The sequence below is a fragment of the Patiria miniata genome, unplaced genomic scaffold (genome assembly GCF_015706575.1).
Source record: "Patiria miniata isolate m_02_andy unplaced genomic scaffold, ASM1570657v1 HiC_scaffold_5, whole genome shotgun sequence".
Classification (NCBI taxonomy): Eukaryota; Metazoa; Echinodermata; class Asteroidea; order Valvatida; family Asterinidae; genus Patiria; species Patiria miniata.
Window position 1 is genome coordinate 15,664,233 of NW_024037072.1, and position 14,357 is coordinate 15,678,589.

At 40.1% G+C, this 14,357-nt stretch overlaps 2 protein-coding genes across 7 annotated transcripts; one reads left to right on the top strand and one right to left on the bottom strand.

Moving 5' to 3' along the window:
• Window positions 1-775: 775 nt before the first annotated feature.
• On the bottom strand, window positions 776-6,482 carry LOC119741485 (coiled-coil domain-containing protein 124-like). 6 transcript variants are annotated; one of them, XM_038217251.1, is made up of 5 exons: window positions 6,400-6,482; window positions 5,259-5,422; window positions 4,686-4,854; window positions 3,267-3,405; window positions 776-2,450 (listed from the first exon to the last, which is right to left on the bottom strand). In XM_038217251.1, exons 2-5 carry the CDS (start codon window positions 5,415-5,417, stop codon window positions 2,246-2,248), a joined length of 672 nt encoding a protein of 223 aa, XP_038073179.1. In that variant the 5' UTR covers window positions 5,418-5,422; window positions 6,400-6,482; the 3' UTR covers window positions 776-2,245. The 6 variants fall into 6 exon arrangements, with proteins under 6 accessions (XP_038073179.1, XP_038073175.1, XP_038073177.1 ...); XM_038217247.1 differs by having other exon boundaries at window positions 5,259-5,432; window positions 6,294-6,408; XM_038217249.1 differs by lacking the exon at window positions 6,400-6,482 and adding an exon at window positions 6,294-6,374.
• Window positions 6,483-6,555: 73 nt separating this feature from the next.
• Window positions 6,556-13,130, top strand: LOC119741486 (6-pyruvoyl tetrahydrobiopterin synthase-like). The gene is made up of 5 exons (XM_038217253.1): window positions 6,556-6,708; window positions 9,215-9,294; window positions 10,238-10,260; window positions 10,646-10,702; window positions 12,143-13,130. Exons 1-5 carry the CDS (start codon window positions 6,578-6,580, stop codon window positions 12,347-12,349), a joined length of 498 nt encoding a protein of 165 aa, XP_038073181.1. The 5' UTR covers window positions 6,556-6,577; the 3' UTR covers window positions 12,350-13,130.
• The last annotated feature ends 1,227 nt before the right edge of the window (window positions 13,131-14,357 follow it).

A 14,357-nucleotide genomic window follows, 5' to 3' on the forward strand; every position in this document is an offset into this window, starting at 1 on the left:
GGCTAGTAATGGATTTATATCGTGTATTTGGTGCTATTATTCTTACAACGTGCAGTCCGTGTTTCGCGATCATTCGTCCACGCCTTCTCGAAAATACTAATTTCCTTTCCAATTTGCTCATATTAATATGAAATAATTATACTGCATGTTGTCTCGATAAGATCGTTACAGTTTGATTTCAAAAATCGTGTTTTCGTAACTCACGCCGTGCTCGCGCTGCTACGAATTGACTCTGTTTTTACCCCAGACACCGCATACAAAAACAAACGCTAATGTGTAACGCATATCCAGGCACCAGACTGTTCCTCATTTGCATACGTGTTCAAAAATCTTGCACATGCAAATGATCCAATACCAGGGTGAGAGAGCAGGTAGTGGTGGGCGCGTTCTGCTCGACACCCTGGGGACGAGGTTGCCTACGTCTGTACACAGATAAACATGTACGCCGTAACTTTACATTGTATATAGTGCGCCCTCTATTGACCTGAGATGTAAATAATCCCGAATAAAGTACTAGTGTGTGTGTAAGATTTTTGTATCTGACTCTTTATTTGATAATGTCTCTCACCCCAGAGAGACGTTACAGTATGAAACACAAGTTGAAATCATGTTAACATAGTGTGTGCAATGACGATTCCAGTTTGTTGTAAAGTAATATTTGATATAGACATCTGATAAGCTGGAGACACATTTCAAGATTAAAAAGTGTGATATGAAGAATTTGCTTTTTGTGGAGTGGGAGCCGAGGGGATAAGTAACACAACAAATCCAACTCTCTTTATCGATAAATGACATTTAATGTCTTACACATAGCCCGATGGGATTTTAAGAATTCATTTGACAGCAATCTGCCTCAGGGTTCCCTACAATGCTACATGTATTTCATTTCTCTTGAAAATAAAGGATTTCGGGATTAACACCACAATCAGTACATGCAAAAAGCAACCAATGTTCAACCATACAATTTACCTTTGGACAAGTAGTACACAATCGCATAATATAGTAGGGCCCGATTGAGATGCAAATTTCTAAGAGATGCAAATTTCTAAGAGATTTTTGTCTGCTCAATAGATGAGTAGAAGCTTGGAGATGATCAGTGTTTAAAATGAATACATCTATGACATCAGGCAGATCGCAGAGCTGCCAACATTTGCATCTTGCAATCAGGAAGATTTTGTACAACAATCAGGGACATATTTAGAATTACATTCAATATACATGTAATAGGGAAAAAGTTTCCTTAATCAGGGAGATTTTCAAATTTGTTCATCAGAACATGGAAAGATCAGTTTATTTTCAGGGAACTTTCTGCAGAATCAGGGAGAGTTGGCAGCTCTGAGATCGTGTTGTTTGCCTTGAATAGTGACAGGAACAATATTTCAAATTGAATGGCAAATTAGGAGCAATCCTGATAAATATTAGAACCACCATTTGCAGCAAATGGAGAGGAAAGCTTTGCTGCTGTATGTGAAAGCATCAGGGAGAGTTCGGTGAAAGCTTGAATAGTTCCTTTTGAGATTGTCAATTCTATGAATTAAATTAAATTCTTGTTGAGAAAAAGGATCACTCTGAGATGAGACGCAAAATCATTAAACTCATTTGAGCTCTACCGCCCCAAACTGCCCTAAGCGCCCCAAACTGCCCATGCACTGTATTATCTGTATGTATTCACCAGGGAATCAATACAATGTAATACAATGTAGTACAATGTAGTACATAGATGAATAATTATGTTAAAGGTACATCGGATCATTTGCTTTTTAAGAACGGTACATATTTAACTAACTTGTTGAGGTTTCATCTCAGTGGATACTGACATTTTGATAAAACAGAGAAAATGTATGCACAATCTTTAGGGTCTCGTAACTGGATTCCGTTGCTAACGCAGGTAAAAAAAAATAAGCCCACGGACACACTTTCTTAAACCACCTGCAATGATTGGTTTCTTCTCAATAATACCATCTCAGGCAGAATAATCTCACAGGGTTTTTGGTACCAGTCCTATCTTCACTTTAAGCAAGGAGTTTCTATCAGTAGGTACGTTTCCGGGTAATTGCAAATGTTCCCACGTGCCTTTAAAGAGGGTACAGTCTTTAAGTTGCCAAGAAATCAACGCAATCTGTTTGTACGAGATGAAGTCTCTGCAACCATAGAATATTCCTCAGGTTTTTCCGAATGCAATCTTCCTGTCATCACACTTCTCGTCCACAGTCCACCACCAGCGTCCCATATTCACACAATGTTCTCATTTGTCATTGTAAACTGCCGTTCTTTGGTTTAGCGGATTGTCCGGGGATCGGGCCCAGTCCTTCTTGAGCATCTGCTTGAGTTGCGACATTCGGAGGTTGGGGTTTTCGGCTTTTAGTCGTGGGAGGTTGAGATCCTCGAAGGCCTTGTAGGCGGCCTTGACTCGCTTCTCGGGATGTTTGTCCAAGGCGGGATCATTAACACTGGAAGCGAGAATGAAATAAGGTGTAGTTACAATTTGTGATAAGATCTCACAAACTGAGTCTTACAGGGTTTTTTTCAATTGGGGAGTCATTCACTGTATCTGGGATAAGTTGTGCACAACTCTATCCTCAATATGTCGATTGTATTAGGGATGTTATCTGAACTGGGCACCAAGTACCCGACTGATGATGTCAGGAACTGGTTCCAGATTATGGGATCGGGTGCTCGTAACCAATTTTACAAATCACTTAGTAACTTCTCGGACAATAAAAAAAGGAAGGTTTTTAATGCCATTTGTGTTGAAATTTGAAAATGAAAACCAAGCTACAGATTTCACGTTTATGGACATTTTGAAATGGCAAATCCTTCAGCCTGCACTGTACACCCTTGTATCTTGCTGCATTGACGCATGATGTAAAGTATTATTGTGTGCACTTTTATGAACAATTTGAACAGCAACTTCCGATATTTGAATTTTGGGGTTGGTCTCTTTAACAGGTACCCGGCAATCTCGTCCACGTGGCTTATTTTGTTTTCAATCTCGCTTGTTTCCAATAGTAAATCCTGGGATATGGGAACTTGCTTCCTGTGTCCTGATTCGATAGCGCAATTAGCAGGTAATGTATTTATATTGTGTACTTGGTGTTTTTATTTCCAACGTGCATTACGAGTTTCCACGTTCACTGTAATTATTACGTCCACACCTTCCCAAAAATAATCCTTTCCTTTCCAATTTGCTCATATCAATATGAAATGTGATACTGCATATTGGCCACAGTAACCATAAGACCAACTTTGTTCTCTTCTCCACTGACCTGAGTGCACTGATGGCCTCTTCCACATTCCTGCCAACAGTAACGCCAGCTGCTGCTTGCTCAGCCAACACCAGATTAGGGTTCTCCTCCAGCGGAGTGTCTAGGTGGGTGGTGGGCTCTTGCTTCATTCTCTCTGCGGCTGAAAAAAGTACAAAGTGATTTTGTTTTTGGTGGAACCACCTGGATTTTAGTACTTAAGTTTCACAGGTGTGCAGATGATGAATAATTTAGCATCAATGAATCATGAGTGTTACTGTTGAAAGAAATTCTAATTCAATTTAAGAAATTAGGAATATTGAAGCATTTAGGCCCCCAAAAAAACACTTCTGCTTCCGGTTACCGTACCTACCCTAATTTGACAGCCCCCATCCTAATTTGTTTTTAGAAAAATGAGGGAAAAAACCCCTAAACCTTCAATTACTACCTTTTACCCTTTACTACACAAAAAAAAATGGCCAAATAATAATTCCCGACCTACCTACCCTATTTTCAAATGCCACGTAATCAGGAGCAGAACTTTTTTTTTTGGCCTCATTGAACAAGTTATTCTTCCATTCTAGTCAATTTTGTGGAGCTGGTCAATTTGCTTGGCTTAAATGTCTTGATCGAGGCATTAACCGTCACTTCTTCTTCCTCCAGAAAACAACCACCTAGCCCTTCCCCTTTCCCTCCCCAGTGCACAAGCCTGTACTGGTGCTACCTTCTCTCTTCTCTCTCTTGGTCAGCGTGTATCTGAGCTCTGGTCAGCTTGCTGAGCTTGACTACCTTATTGGAGGCTTTGACCATAGCATCTTCCTCCAGCAAGGCAACCCCTTCCCCATCTCCCTTCCCCCACTCTCCCCAGCGCACAGTTCTGCCCTGGTCCTACCTTCAGCAGCTGCTACTCTCTCTTGGTCAGCCTGTATCTGAGCTCTGGTCAGCTTGCTGAGCTTGACTACCTTATTGGAGGCTTTGACCATAGCTTCTTCCTCCAGGAAGGCAACCCCTTCCCCATCTCCCTTCCCCCACACTCCCCAGCGCACAGTTCTGCCCTGGTCCTACCTTCAGCTGCTGCTACTTTCTCTCTCTTGGTCAGCCTGAATCCAGGCTCTGGTCAGCTTGCTGAGCTCGACCATCTGGGTAGAGGCTTTGGCCTCTGATTCTTCCTCCCCAGGAAGCAAACCTCTTCCCCCTTAACCCCCTCCCAGCATACAGGCCTGCCTTGGTCCTACCAGGGTGGCTACTCTCTCCTTGTCAGCCTGTACCTGGTTTTGTCAGCTTGATGGCTTGAACATTTTGGTGAACGTTTTGGTGAAAGGTTTGGTCAGCTTGCTAGACTTTGTGGAGGGTTTAACGACTGCTTGTTTCTCCAAGAAATCAACCCTCTCCCCCATCTCCCTCCCCAGCCCTCCCAAGCACGAAGGCTTTCCCTGGTCCTACCTTCTGCAGCAGCTACTATTTCCCGGTCAGCCTGTATCTGGGCTCTGGTCAGCTTGCTGGGCTTGACCGTCTTGGCGGAGGCTTTGATCATCTCTTCTTCTTCCTCCAGGAGACGACGAGCTTCCTGCTTCCTGGAGGTCTGCTCCTCGTGCTTCTTTTCTTTGTTTTCCTACGACAGACATTTTTGGGAATCAATGATAAGTTTCGTGATAAAACAAGTACAGGGTATCTGGGTTTGACAAAGTGCGACAATTCCCTTGTAACCGAGGCCACATTTTCTTTGTGCTATGCTATCATTGGACAGATTCTGTTTACCTTGTGACCAGGGTCAACACAACACATTTCCAAAAAGTTTGTGAAATTAAAAGTGTTCAATAAGCCCCATTTTTTTTTTTTTTTTCTCACAGTGCTTGTGACTGAGTTTGACCGAGATATTACGGACACATGATCAAAAATCTTGATCTAATTGGTAAATGCGCACTGCTTGATTGACAAGCAGGAAGGGTCAGCTGTCCAGTATCCTCCTCCAAAGCAAATCAGAAACTGGAGCCAGAACTGTAATCGCCGTTGTACCTTCCTTTGCTGTTTCTTCTTGACATGTTTGTCGTCATCCTCCCAGTAGCTGTCTTCTTCAGCCTTCTGCCTAGCGGCCTGTTTCTCATGTTCAACGGCTGCCTTGCGGGCTTTGGCGACAGCCGCCTTGGAGTTCTCTCCTTGGAACTTCTTAGGCATCCTTGCTGCTGGCTGCTGTCAATTCACATGGGTAGGAACAGGGTGAAAGGACAGGAAACAAATAAAAATGTGGGAAACTAACGGACAAGCATCATGGTTGAATGTCTGGCAGTGTTATTAGTCGAGTCATGGTCGAGTCCATCACAAGTCAATCACAAGTCCATCACAGTCCTGTCACAAGTAAATTACAAGTCCATTCACAAGTGACAGGTCCTAAACAATAACAAATAAATCCTTTTTTTGTCACGGTTCAATTTCTTCAACACTGCTGCTGGGCTGTGCGGTGTGCTCTTGATGACAAATTTTGCCCTTTCGAGCTACATGCAATTTAGTAGCCTGTGGATAAACAACATATAGTTTATGGTGGGGAGGGGGGGGGGGGGGGGGGAGTTGGGGAAGGAAGAGGGGTATAGCTTTGTATCTAATCAAAGCGCTGAACGCACTGTCTACACACAGCCCACCGGTGCACTGTATGCGAACAGTGGTTTAACTTTAAACCATAATATCATGGCAATCTGGTAAATTAAAATTTCAGGGGAAAATGCCGACTGTCTTACTTTAAAGTTTAAATAAACGCTAGTTTGCCAGTCGAATCAAAGACAACCGGCAAACTAAAGTTCACTGAAAGAAAGCTGTTATCTGAGCCAATCAGAGACAGTTTCCGTGAAAATAATGTTCACTAAACGGAAACCGGCGCTGGCCAAATATCCATCATGTCCATTGCACTGGGCACTGCCATGACTGCCCAACAAAATAACAAGTCAAGGACTCCGTCCGAATTGAACATGAAAACAAAAAATAAAGTCTTAAGCAAAACAATTGATAAGAAACAGTCGTGTCACAGCACGTTGTAATGATTACTGAGAATAACCTTACCAGTAATAAAGTCATAAACACATAATGTTCCTTACACTTTACAGGGAATTTCTACATTATCTATCAGTACGGACAGTAAGCTAGCCACTTTGAGAGAAAATTTTACCGGTCTTTTGATATAGCGCCCTCAATTGTTCGCAAATAAATAACAGTTTCACAAGATTGATGAAACGCGCATGAAACAACACAAAATTCTTTTGTCCAGGTGGTATTAAGAATAATAAGAGGGTAGGCCAGGACAAACGCTGTGATTCATACGAAGTGAACTTTGTTCAGCAACAGTAATGTCTGGAACCGGCTCGGCACAAAGCAACGAGCCAGTGAACAATAATGATCAAAAGCGAGCTGATCCAGGCAGGCGGGTGGTTTATGTGAGCCGGGCCGAGTCGTTCAGTGCGTGCCACAGGTTGCACAGGTGAGTCGAGTTTACGGAATGTGGCAGGTGCAGTGTAATTTACTACCAGTTGGCCTATGGAATTTAAAAAGTCATAGTGGATTAGGCCGAACTAAAATTTCGCTTAGCACATCAACTTCATTTTCAGCAGGCTGCCAATCATAGTTTTAAGTTGTTTATTGATTATTAATTACCTGTTAAACTGCATTGTTATTGACTGAGTATTATGTGTTTTCAATTGTTTTACTAATGAACGTTTTTGTGTTTCATTTATTGCTTTATAGTGGTCTAAGTATGCTTTTAGCACCTGCCATTGACAAGCTTAGGCTTATTATGGCTAGAATTAATTGCTTTGTCATTTACAATTTTACTTATTTGTTTTTCCAAGACACAATTTATATTTATTTTCCTTTATTGTACATGCTATATGAATTGTATTTTGTTTATGGTTGGATATAAATAAATGTTATATTAAATTGAATTGAATTAGTTAGATTCAGGGGTGTGAAATCTCAGCTTTAAAGCTGATTTCAGCTTCTTCTTTTTTTGGATTTCAGCCTTTTTTAATTTCCCTCACTTGCTGTGTACAAAAGTAAAGGAGATTTCCAAAGTTCAGTTTTTTTTTTTTTACACCTTTTCCAGCTATTTTCAGCTATTTTTATAAGTGTTCACTCACACCCCTGTAGATTTTTAGAGGAAAAACAGTTAGTTTGAATATGGACATGATCATGATGGAGGAAGGAATGTGTTTGAATTAATAGCTTGAAATATCCATGGAACCTTGGAGGTAGGTTTCCTACCTCCATGAATTACACTTACACTTACACTTAAGATTTGATGGGATTATCAATTATAGGCTTAAGCCTTTTAAGACCCCATATCCAGATTCTTTCAAGTAACTGTCAAAGGTATTCTTGAACTGACGTAGGCTGGGAGGTTGTTCCAGTTGTTTATTACCCGTTGGGAGAAGAAGTGTTTCCTCAATTGGAGACCTATTTTATGCATTCTCTTCTTAAACAACTTCAACCTGTGACCTCGGGTACTCGTATCGTACTTGACTTGGAAAAGAAGCTTTCTGAATCCATATCGTCGAAGCCATGCAGGATCTTATATGTCTCAATAAGGTCACCCCTTACTCTCCGCACTTCAAGTGGGAATAGGTGCAACTGTTCCATCCTTTCACTGTATGGTTTTCTTCTCAATTCTGGTACTAGCTTTGTCACCCTCCTCTGAACTTTCTCTAGAACTGTGATGTCTATCTTTAGGTAGGGGCTCCATGACTGAAAATTGTTCCTTGTTGAATTCCAAGATTTGTTCGGGGAGGGGGGGGGGGGGATGGATGATGCATTGCATGCATTGCAGTCAATTTATGCATTAAAAGCCCAAAGGCCTGACGCAATATGAATCAAAATTTGCGATTTTGCATTATGACAGGGAACTTGAAGAAATTTGGGATCTTTTTTCCATTTATAATTAACAGGTTTTTTATTTTATTTATTTATTAATTTTTTTTGGGTGGGGGGGGGGGGGGTGAATTGTGAGCCAACCCCCGGGATCCATTCTTGAAAAGTAGGCCTATTGAAAAGTGTCCAGAAACCATAAAGATGTGGATTGCATTATTACTACTGACATGGTGTACTTTTTGACAGAAACAACACCTATCATGATTAACAGTTAATTGAAATACAAATAAGTTAGTCCAAATACAAAGACGTCAGTTTGCAATTTTCAGAGAACCTGGGGTTAAGCCGATAAAAATGCAGCAGGTGGGTGTTTTTTCTCTTCCTTTTTTTTGTAACAAGATGGCGGATTTTCCAAGATGGCGGATGAATTCTTCAATTTTCTCTACTTATTTGATACAAATCTTGTCCAAAGGAGCCAGTAACCCTTTCTACATAGCTACAATTTTGTTGGAAACAAACAAAGAGACAATATATTGACAATGTGCAAAATATATTGCAAACATATGAATAAAAAATTGTTAAAAAGAGGTGGCCGGGGAAAAAAGAAGCAGGCGGGGGACGAGAAAATGTTTTTTTTTTACATGGCCTTATAGGGTAGGCTGGGATTAGGGCAGGCTATTTGCTTTTTAGTGAATTTTTTTTGGTATAAGGCCCCCCCAAAAAAGTCTCCGGTTTCTGGTATGCGTGCGCGTCGCCGTAGCCATGCGCGTCGGCAAAATGAAAAAGTTTTTTTTTTAATGAAAGATGATGTCTCAAAACCGCCAAACTCACTGGTTTGACTGGAATTCTGCTGCTGCGCAATTTCAACGTGTTTTTAGATGGGGTTATGATCGAGAATAAGCTTTATGTGGCCTCTCTGGACTCCCATATATTTGCACTAAGTTTAGTCGGGCACCATTTGCAGTCATCAGCCGACATTTGAAGCAAAAAAGTCGGGTAAAAAAAAAAAAAAGCCGCGTCGCCGCACCACTTTTTGGACAAGCTCCATACCAGAAACCGGAGACTTTTTTTTTTTTGCCTAAAGTAACAATTTTTTTTTGCATTTTGGTTTTTTTTTTACACAGTCCTTCTCTTAGTGATGCTGAGAACAAGACTCTGTTTGGAAAGTGCAATAACCCCAATGGTCATGGCCATAACTACAGAGGTCAGTTCAAACAAACAACCCTTTTAAGAAGGCCAAGTAAAAAAAAACAAAATTGTTTAGCATCCTGCCTTTTTGAAAAAAAAGGAAGGAGGAGGCCTTTTTTTTTTTCCCTCCAAAATGGCTGCCCGACCCATTTTCCAAAACGACTGGCCGGGCTATTTTTCAAGATGGCCGCCAGCTTTTTTTTTAAATGGCCGCCAATTGGACTCAGGAAATGACATACCAGCTTTTAGAGTCTAAAAGTATGTCTTTTTTTTTCTTTTTTTTTCGAAAAAGATCATTAAATTTATCATTTTTTTTTCATTTTTTTTTCAATTTAAAAAAAGAAAAGAAAAAAAGGAGGCAGCCTCCAAAAAGGAAGCAGGCTAAACATGTTTTTTTTTTCATTTGGCCTAACTCACGGTTTTCCAAATGATTGCCCAGCCTAATTGAAAATTATCACTTGAGTGATTCTGCACAGTAGCTACAAGCACTGTTGAAAGGCAAAAATAGAGGCAAGATTGCCTGTGCTTTTATCTTTGGCCATTATACAAAATCACCCAAGCGGTATCATATGGACATATTTAATAAACTGTACAATGTTTGGATGCCTCCATGGAGATGTAAAATAATCTAATATCTCTTTTTATTTACATACAAATACCAAAATTAATTTTAACAGTTTGTATATGTACACCAGGCTGATTTAATTTACAAAATTTCTGCCAAGAAAAAGTTCGTAAATGTCCGCTCAAAATTCTTCCATGTAAATTTCAATATAAAACAAAGGCTCTGTTAATTTGAAGTTATCTTGTAAGATATCTGTGTTGTCTTCAGAAATTCTTTCATTAAAATGTATTGGATTTTCTGTCACAATATTCCCAAGTCGTGGTTCCTTCTTAATTCCGTTCTTGATGCTATATAATTTTTAAAAATCTTTCTTTTCTTTTCATCTCTTCGACAGTTGAAATCATTCTGAAAGGCGAGGTAAGATTTCCTATTTTTCCATGTTTTTTTTTAACCCCTAAATAATATTTGTTTCAGTGAATGTAATTATGTCAGATTCAGGGTTGTCAGTGTATTGACCCTGACAATGCAAGGTTCGCTTAAAAATCCAACATCTTATTTTTACATGATTTTAAAGAACTTGGCACTGTACAGCCCAAACACTGTTACTATATTTCATGGCCCATCGGTTACATTCAAACTTGTGAATTTTGGAGCATTGGGGATGTTTTCCTCTTTTGTTTTATACCAGAGGGGTGGGAAGGGGTTGGGGGTGAGGGGGGGGGGGGGACTGTGCATCCATTCCTGACCCACCAAAAGTAGAAGGAACATATTTTGACTATTTTCTGTGTCCTAAATGTTTCAGGTTGACCCAGTAACAGGCATGGTGCTGAATTTGACAGACTTGAAGCAATATATGAAGGTAAGTGTGTAAATAAATAGTTTTGAGATGGTATAAAATACATAGTATACAAATCCAAAGAGCATGGGACAATGCAGAGGTTGTTTAAATTTTGATGAGTGCTGGTAGCTGTAATATCACATTCGCTTGTCTAGTTGTCAGAAGTTGCATTATGCCATGATGGGGAAGATAACACCCCTACTTCACCCACTCATGTTGTCACCTCCCCCCCCCCTGCCTAGCCCACCTCCACCCCACCCTCTCATGTTGTCACCCCACCCCCTCCCTTGCCCCTCCCCCAGTTTCCACACCAATCCCTCCCCACTCACAAAAAAAGGCGCAAAACAAATTTATATATTCATGTGTTGCACAAAGATGGTCAAATTGTATGCCTTTTCCGAAACTTTCTATTTGAGAACGTGTCTGTTGTAAAACTGTCCTAAAACTTTGTTAAGGAAGTGCTATAGGAAGTGGTGGGTAGGCTGGTCATATCTGTTTCCATTTAGTACGGTACTTTATCATGCATTCTAATGTCTCTTGGTAAAACAGCTCAAACTACTATTCTTCAGTGCCACTACAACATTGTTGTTGGGCTCGAGTCAAGGACTCGGACTCAAGTCTGCCTCGAGTCACAATTTCAGTGACTCGGACTCAATCAAGTCACAGTTGACTTGCAAGCATGAAGCTATATTAAATTACAAGAGTGCTGACTCCTCATTTTTGCACTCGGAGATGCTTTGAAGCCATCCTGGGCGCAGACATTTTGAATTCATGTGCGTGTTTTTAGAACATAATGAAATTAGATGGATTGAATTTTGAAAGTGTACTCTACATGCAACGCCCAAGTAGAACATACCTGTTATGACAGTTAAAAAAAAGTCACGGCAAAAAGCATCTACAGCGAATACGCGCACGCGTTGCGCTGTTTGCGTAGAGCAAAATGACACGCTCATTTGCTGATCGTGCATTTCGGTTTTGGGCGTATCGCCTTCGATAACGCACCGGTATGGAATACAAACGCAGATATGCAAATAGCCGTACAAAATTTCTAGCTCTCCATAGGTTTGTGCACAAACATGGATGCGCCCATCAGGCGTTACTTTGTACATCGAGTTAGCACTCTAGTAATTTAATATAGCTCTATGCTTGCATGTAACAATTTCTTTTTTGCCCAAAAAGTTTTAATAAAAACCCACAAAGTCCGATGTGACTTTGATCTGGACTTGAATCAAATGACTTGAGACTCAGACTCCACCCAAGTGACTCCAAACTACAACACTGCACTTCAGCTAAAAAGTAGCAAGAGCCATGCGGGATGTGTTTCTTTGCTCGTACCCAGTGCCCTATCCCGGGGTACCAGTGACAGCTAAATTGTTCACACAAAATGGAGCTATGATAAATGCTTTTATACGGTCTTATATTATATTTACACTTCTTGATTGAATGTGTTCATCTTCACAGAAGGCAATCATGGATCCCCTGGACCACAAAAACATTGACAAGGACGTGCCTTACTTCCAGAACGTCGTCAGCACCGCCGAAAACATTGCCGTGTTCATCTGGGACCAAGTCCGAAAGGAGCTTCCAAACCCAGGCCTTCTCTACGAGGTGAAACTCCACGAAACGAACAACAACATTGTGTACTACAGGGGGGATTGGTCCGATTAGGAGAGTTATCAACAATCAGGAAATTGATGAGGTTCACTTTAGTATTCAGTTGAACAAAGAATGTTGACTGGCCGTGCAAGGTGACTGTAAAGCTGTTAAAATAATGATGGTTGGAAGCCGTGAAGGCATTGGCTTATGATCACTTTAATTTAGGAGTCACAATGCTAGAGATAATTTAGAAGTCACAATGCTAGAGACATTACATTTAGCAGTGCAGCAAATCTGGGAAAGAGAGTTGAGGATCACCCACAGAAGATACAGCTTTTTGTTCCAAAATGTTAATGTTATGTCAACAAATATTTTGAGCACATAATGAGCAAAGACATTGATAAATTGGGATTGTGCCAATAGAGCACTGGATAGCTCAGTTGGAAGAGTGCCAAATACAATATTCCAAAAGTTGCATTTGGCTTTTATGAAAGTAATCAAAAAGCGCCATCTTTTGTTCATGTATGGCGTCAATTGGTTCAACCGATAAAAGTTAGTTTCGAAATGTTAACATTACTTGCCTTGTTAGTCTGGTGAGGGTTTGAGGGTGATAGTTATAGACTGTGTAAGTGTTATGTGAAGAGAGGTTTCAAGACCTGAATTATGTCTTCTTTGAACAGGGTTGTGTGCATATGGATTGCCAAACTGACACTCCCTGTGTTTGTATTATATAGATCTTTATCTTTATTATTTATTCATAAATACTTCAGACAGTTTAGCCATTCCTATTGGTCAAGAGCCCGTCATGTGGCTGGTCTTAAACGGATGATAAAGACATGGCTAGCTGGTCTTAAACACTTTTCCAGTGTCACATAAAATGTGGACTCCTAAAAATCCTGTGCCTCTTGCCGTTTTATTGGTTGAACGTTCACAGTCCTCACGTAGGCATGCGCAACACTACCAGTGAGTCAGAATTTTAAAGTTCTAAATTCAAAACGCAACGCCCCAGGTGCGTTCTGCGCGACATCGCACAGAACGTGCCATGCATGCGTCAATCTCCATAAAAGGGTTGTTTACATCTTAATCGCTAGCTGAACAATCCATTATTAAGCTAGAGGGATGTTTCAAAAAGCATGAAGTGAACTTGTTGAACAAAATCGGGATTTTTTGACCGAAATATTATATTTTTTTGACCGAAAAGGTATTTATGAATGGGAATAAATGTGTGCTCGGTCGGTATTAATCACTCTGTTTAAGACCGCTTAGAGTTTGGGTGCTGATAATTACCCTCGCCTCCGGCTCGGGTAATTAACAGCAAACAGACTCTAAGCGGTCTTAAACAGAGTGATTAAAACCTCTTGAGCACACATTTATTTATTCCCTTACTCATCGTGTAATATGTATGGCGTGGATTTGTCCTGTCTTGCTGTTTTATGTACACAGGGTTTATTTAGAAGCATGCGTCCAAAAGATATATACATGTATTTATTTATATTTTATCACATTACTTCTTTACTTAGAACATGGTTGTTTTTATTTTACTTTATGTGTGCTTTTATTAGGTAGGAGATAATAATTTGCAGTCTCACAGATATGAATTTTTTCCGAAGAGAAATTTTCCCCTTTATATATACTGCACATTTATTTTGTTCATGTCGGAGAACCAAAATACTTTCTTTGTTTTGTGTATTTTAAGATGTTGCAATTTTAAGCTGGGTCATCGAATTGGATCCAGCCAGTTTATACGAATTTAAGCTTAGGAATGGGTACATGATTCAGGATTAAATCTTCATTTTCATTAAATCAGCAACAAAAGTGTTGGTACTATTTTTTAAAATTTGGGGTAGTTTTGCCTAGTGGTTGGGTGGTTAAAGGAAAAAGGATCTACTGATTTAATGACAGAAATATTGCTAAAAGTGAAGATAGGACTGGTATCAAAAAATACTTGAAATCATTCCGTCTGCAATGGTATCGTTTTGAAGAAAAAAATTATAACATTGAAGGTGGTTTCAAAATAGGGTTCCCATGGCACTACTTTTTTGATCAGTTTTCTGTTGAATAACGTTATCAAATAAGACTG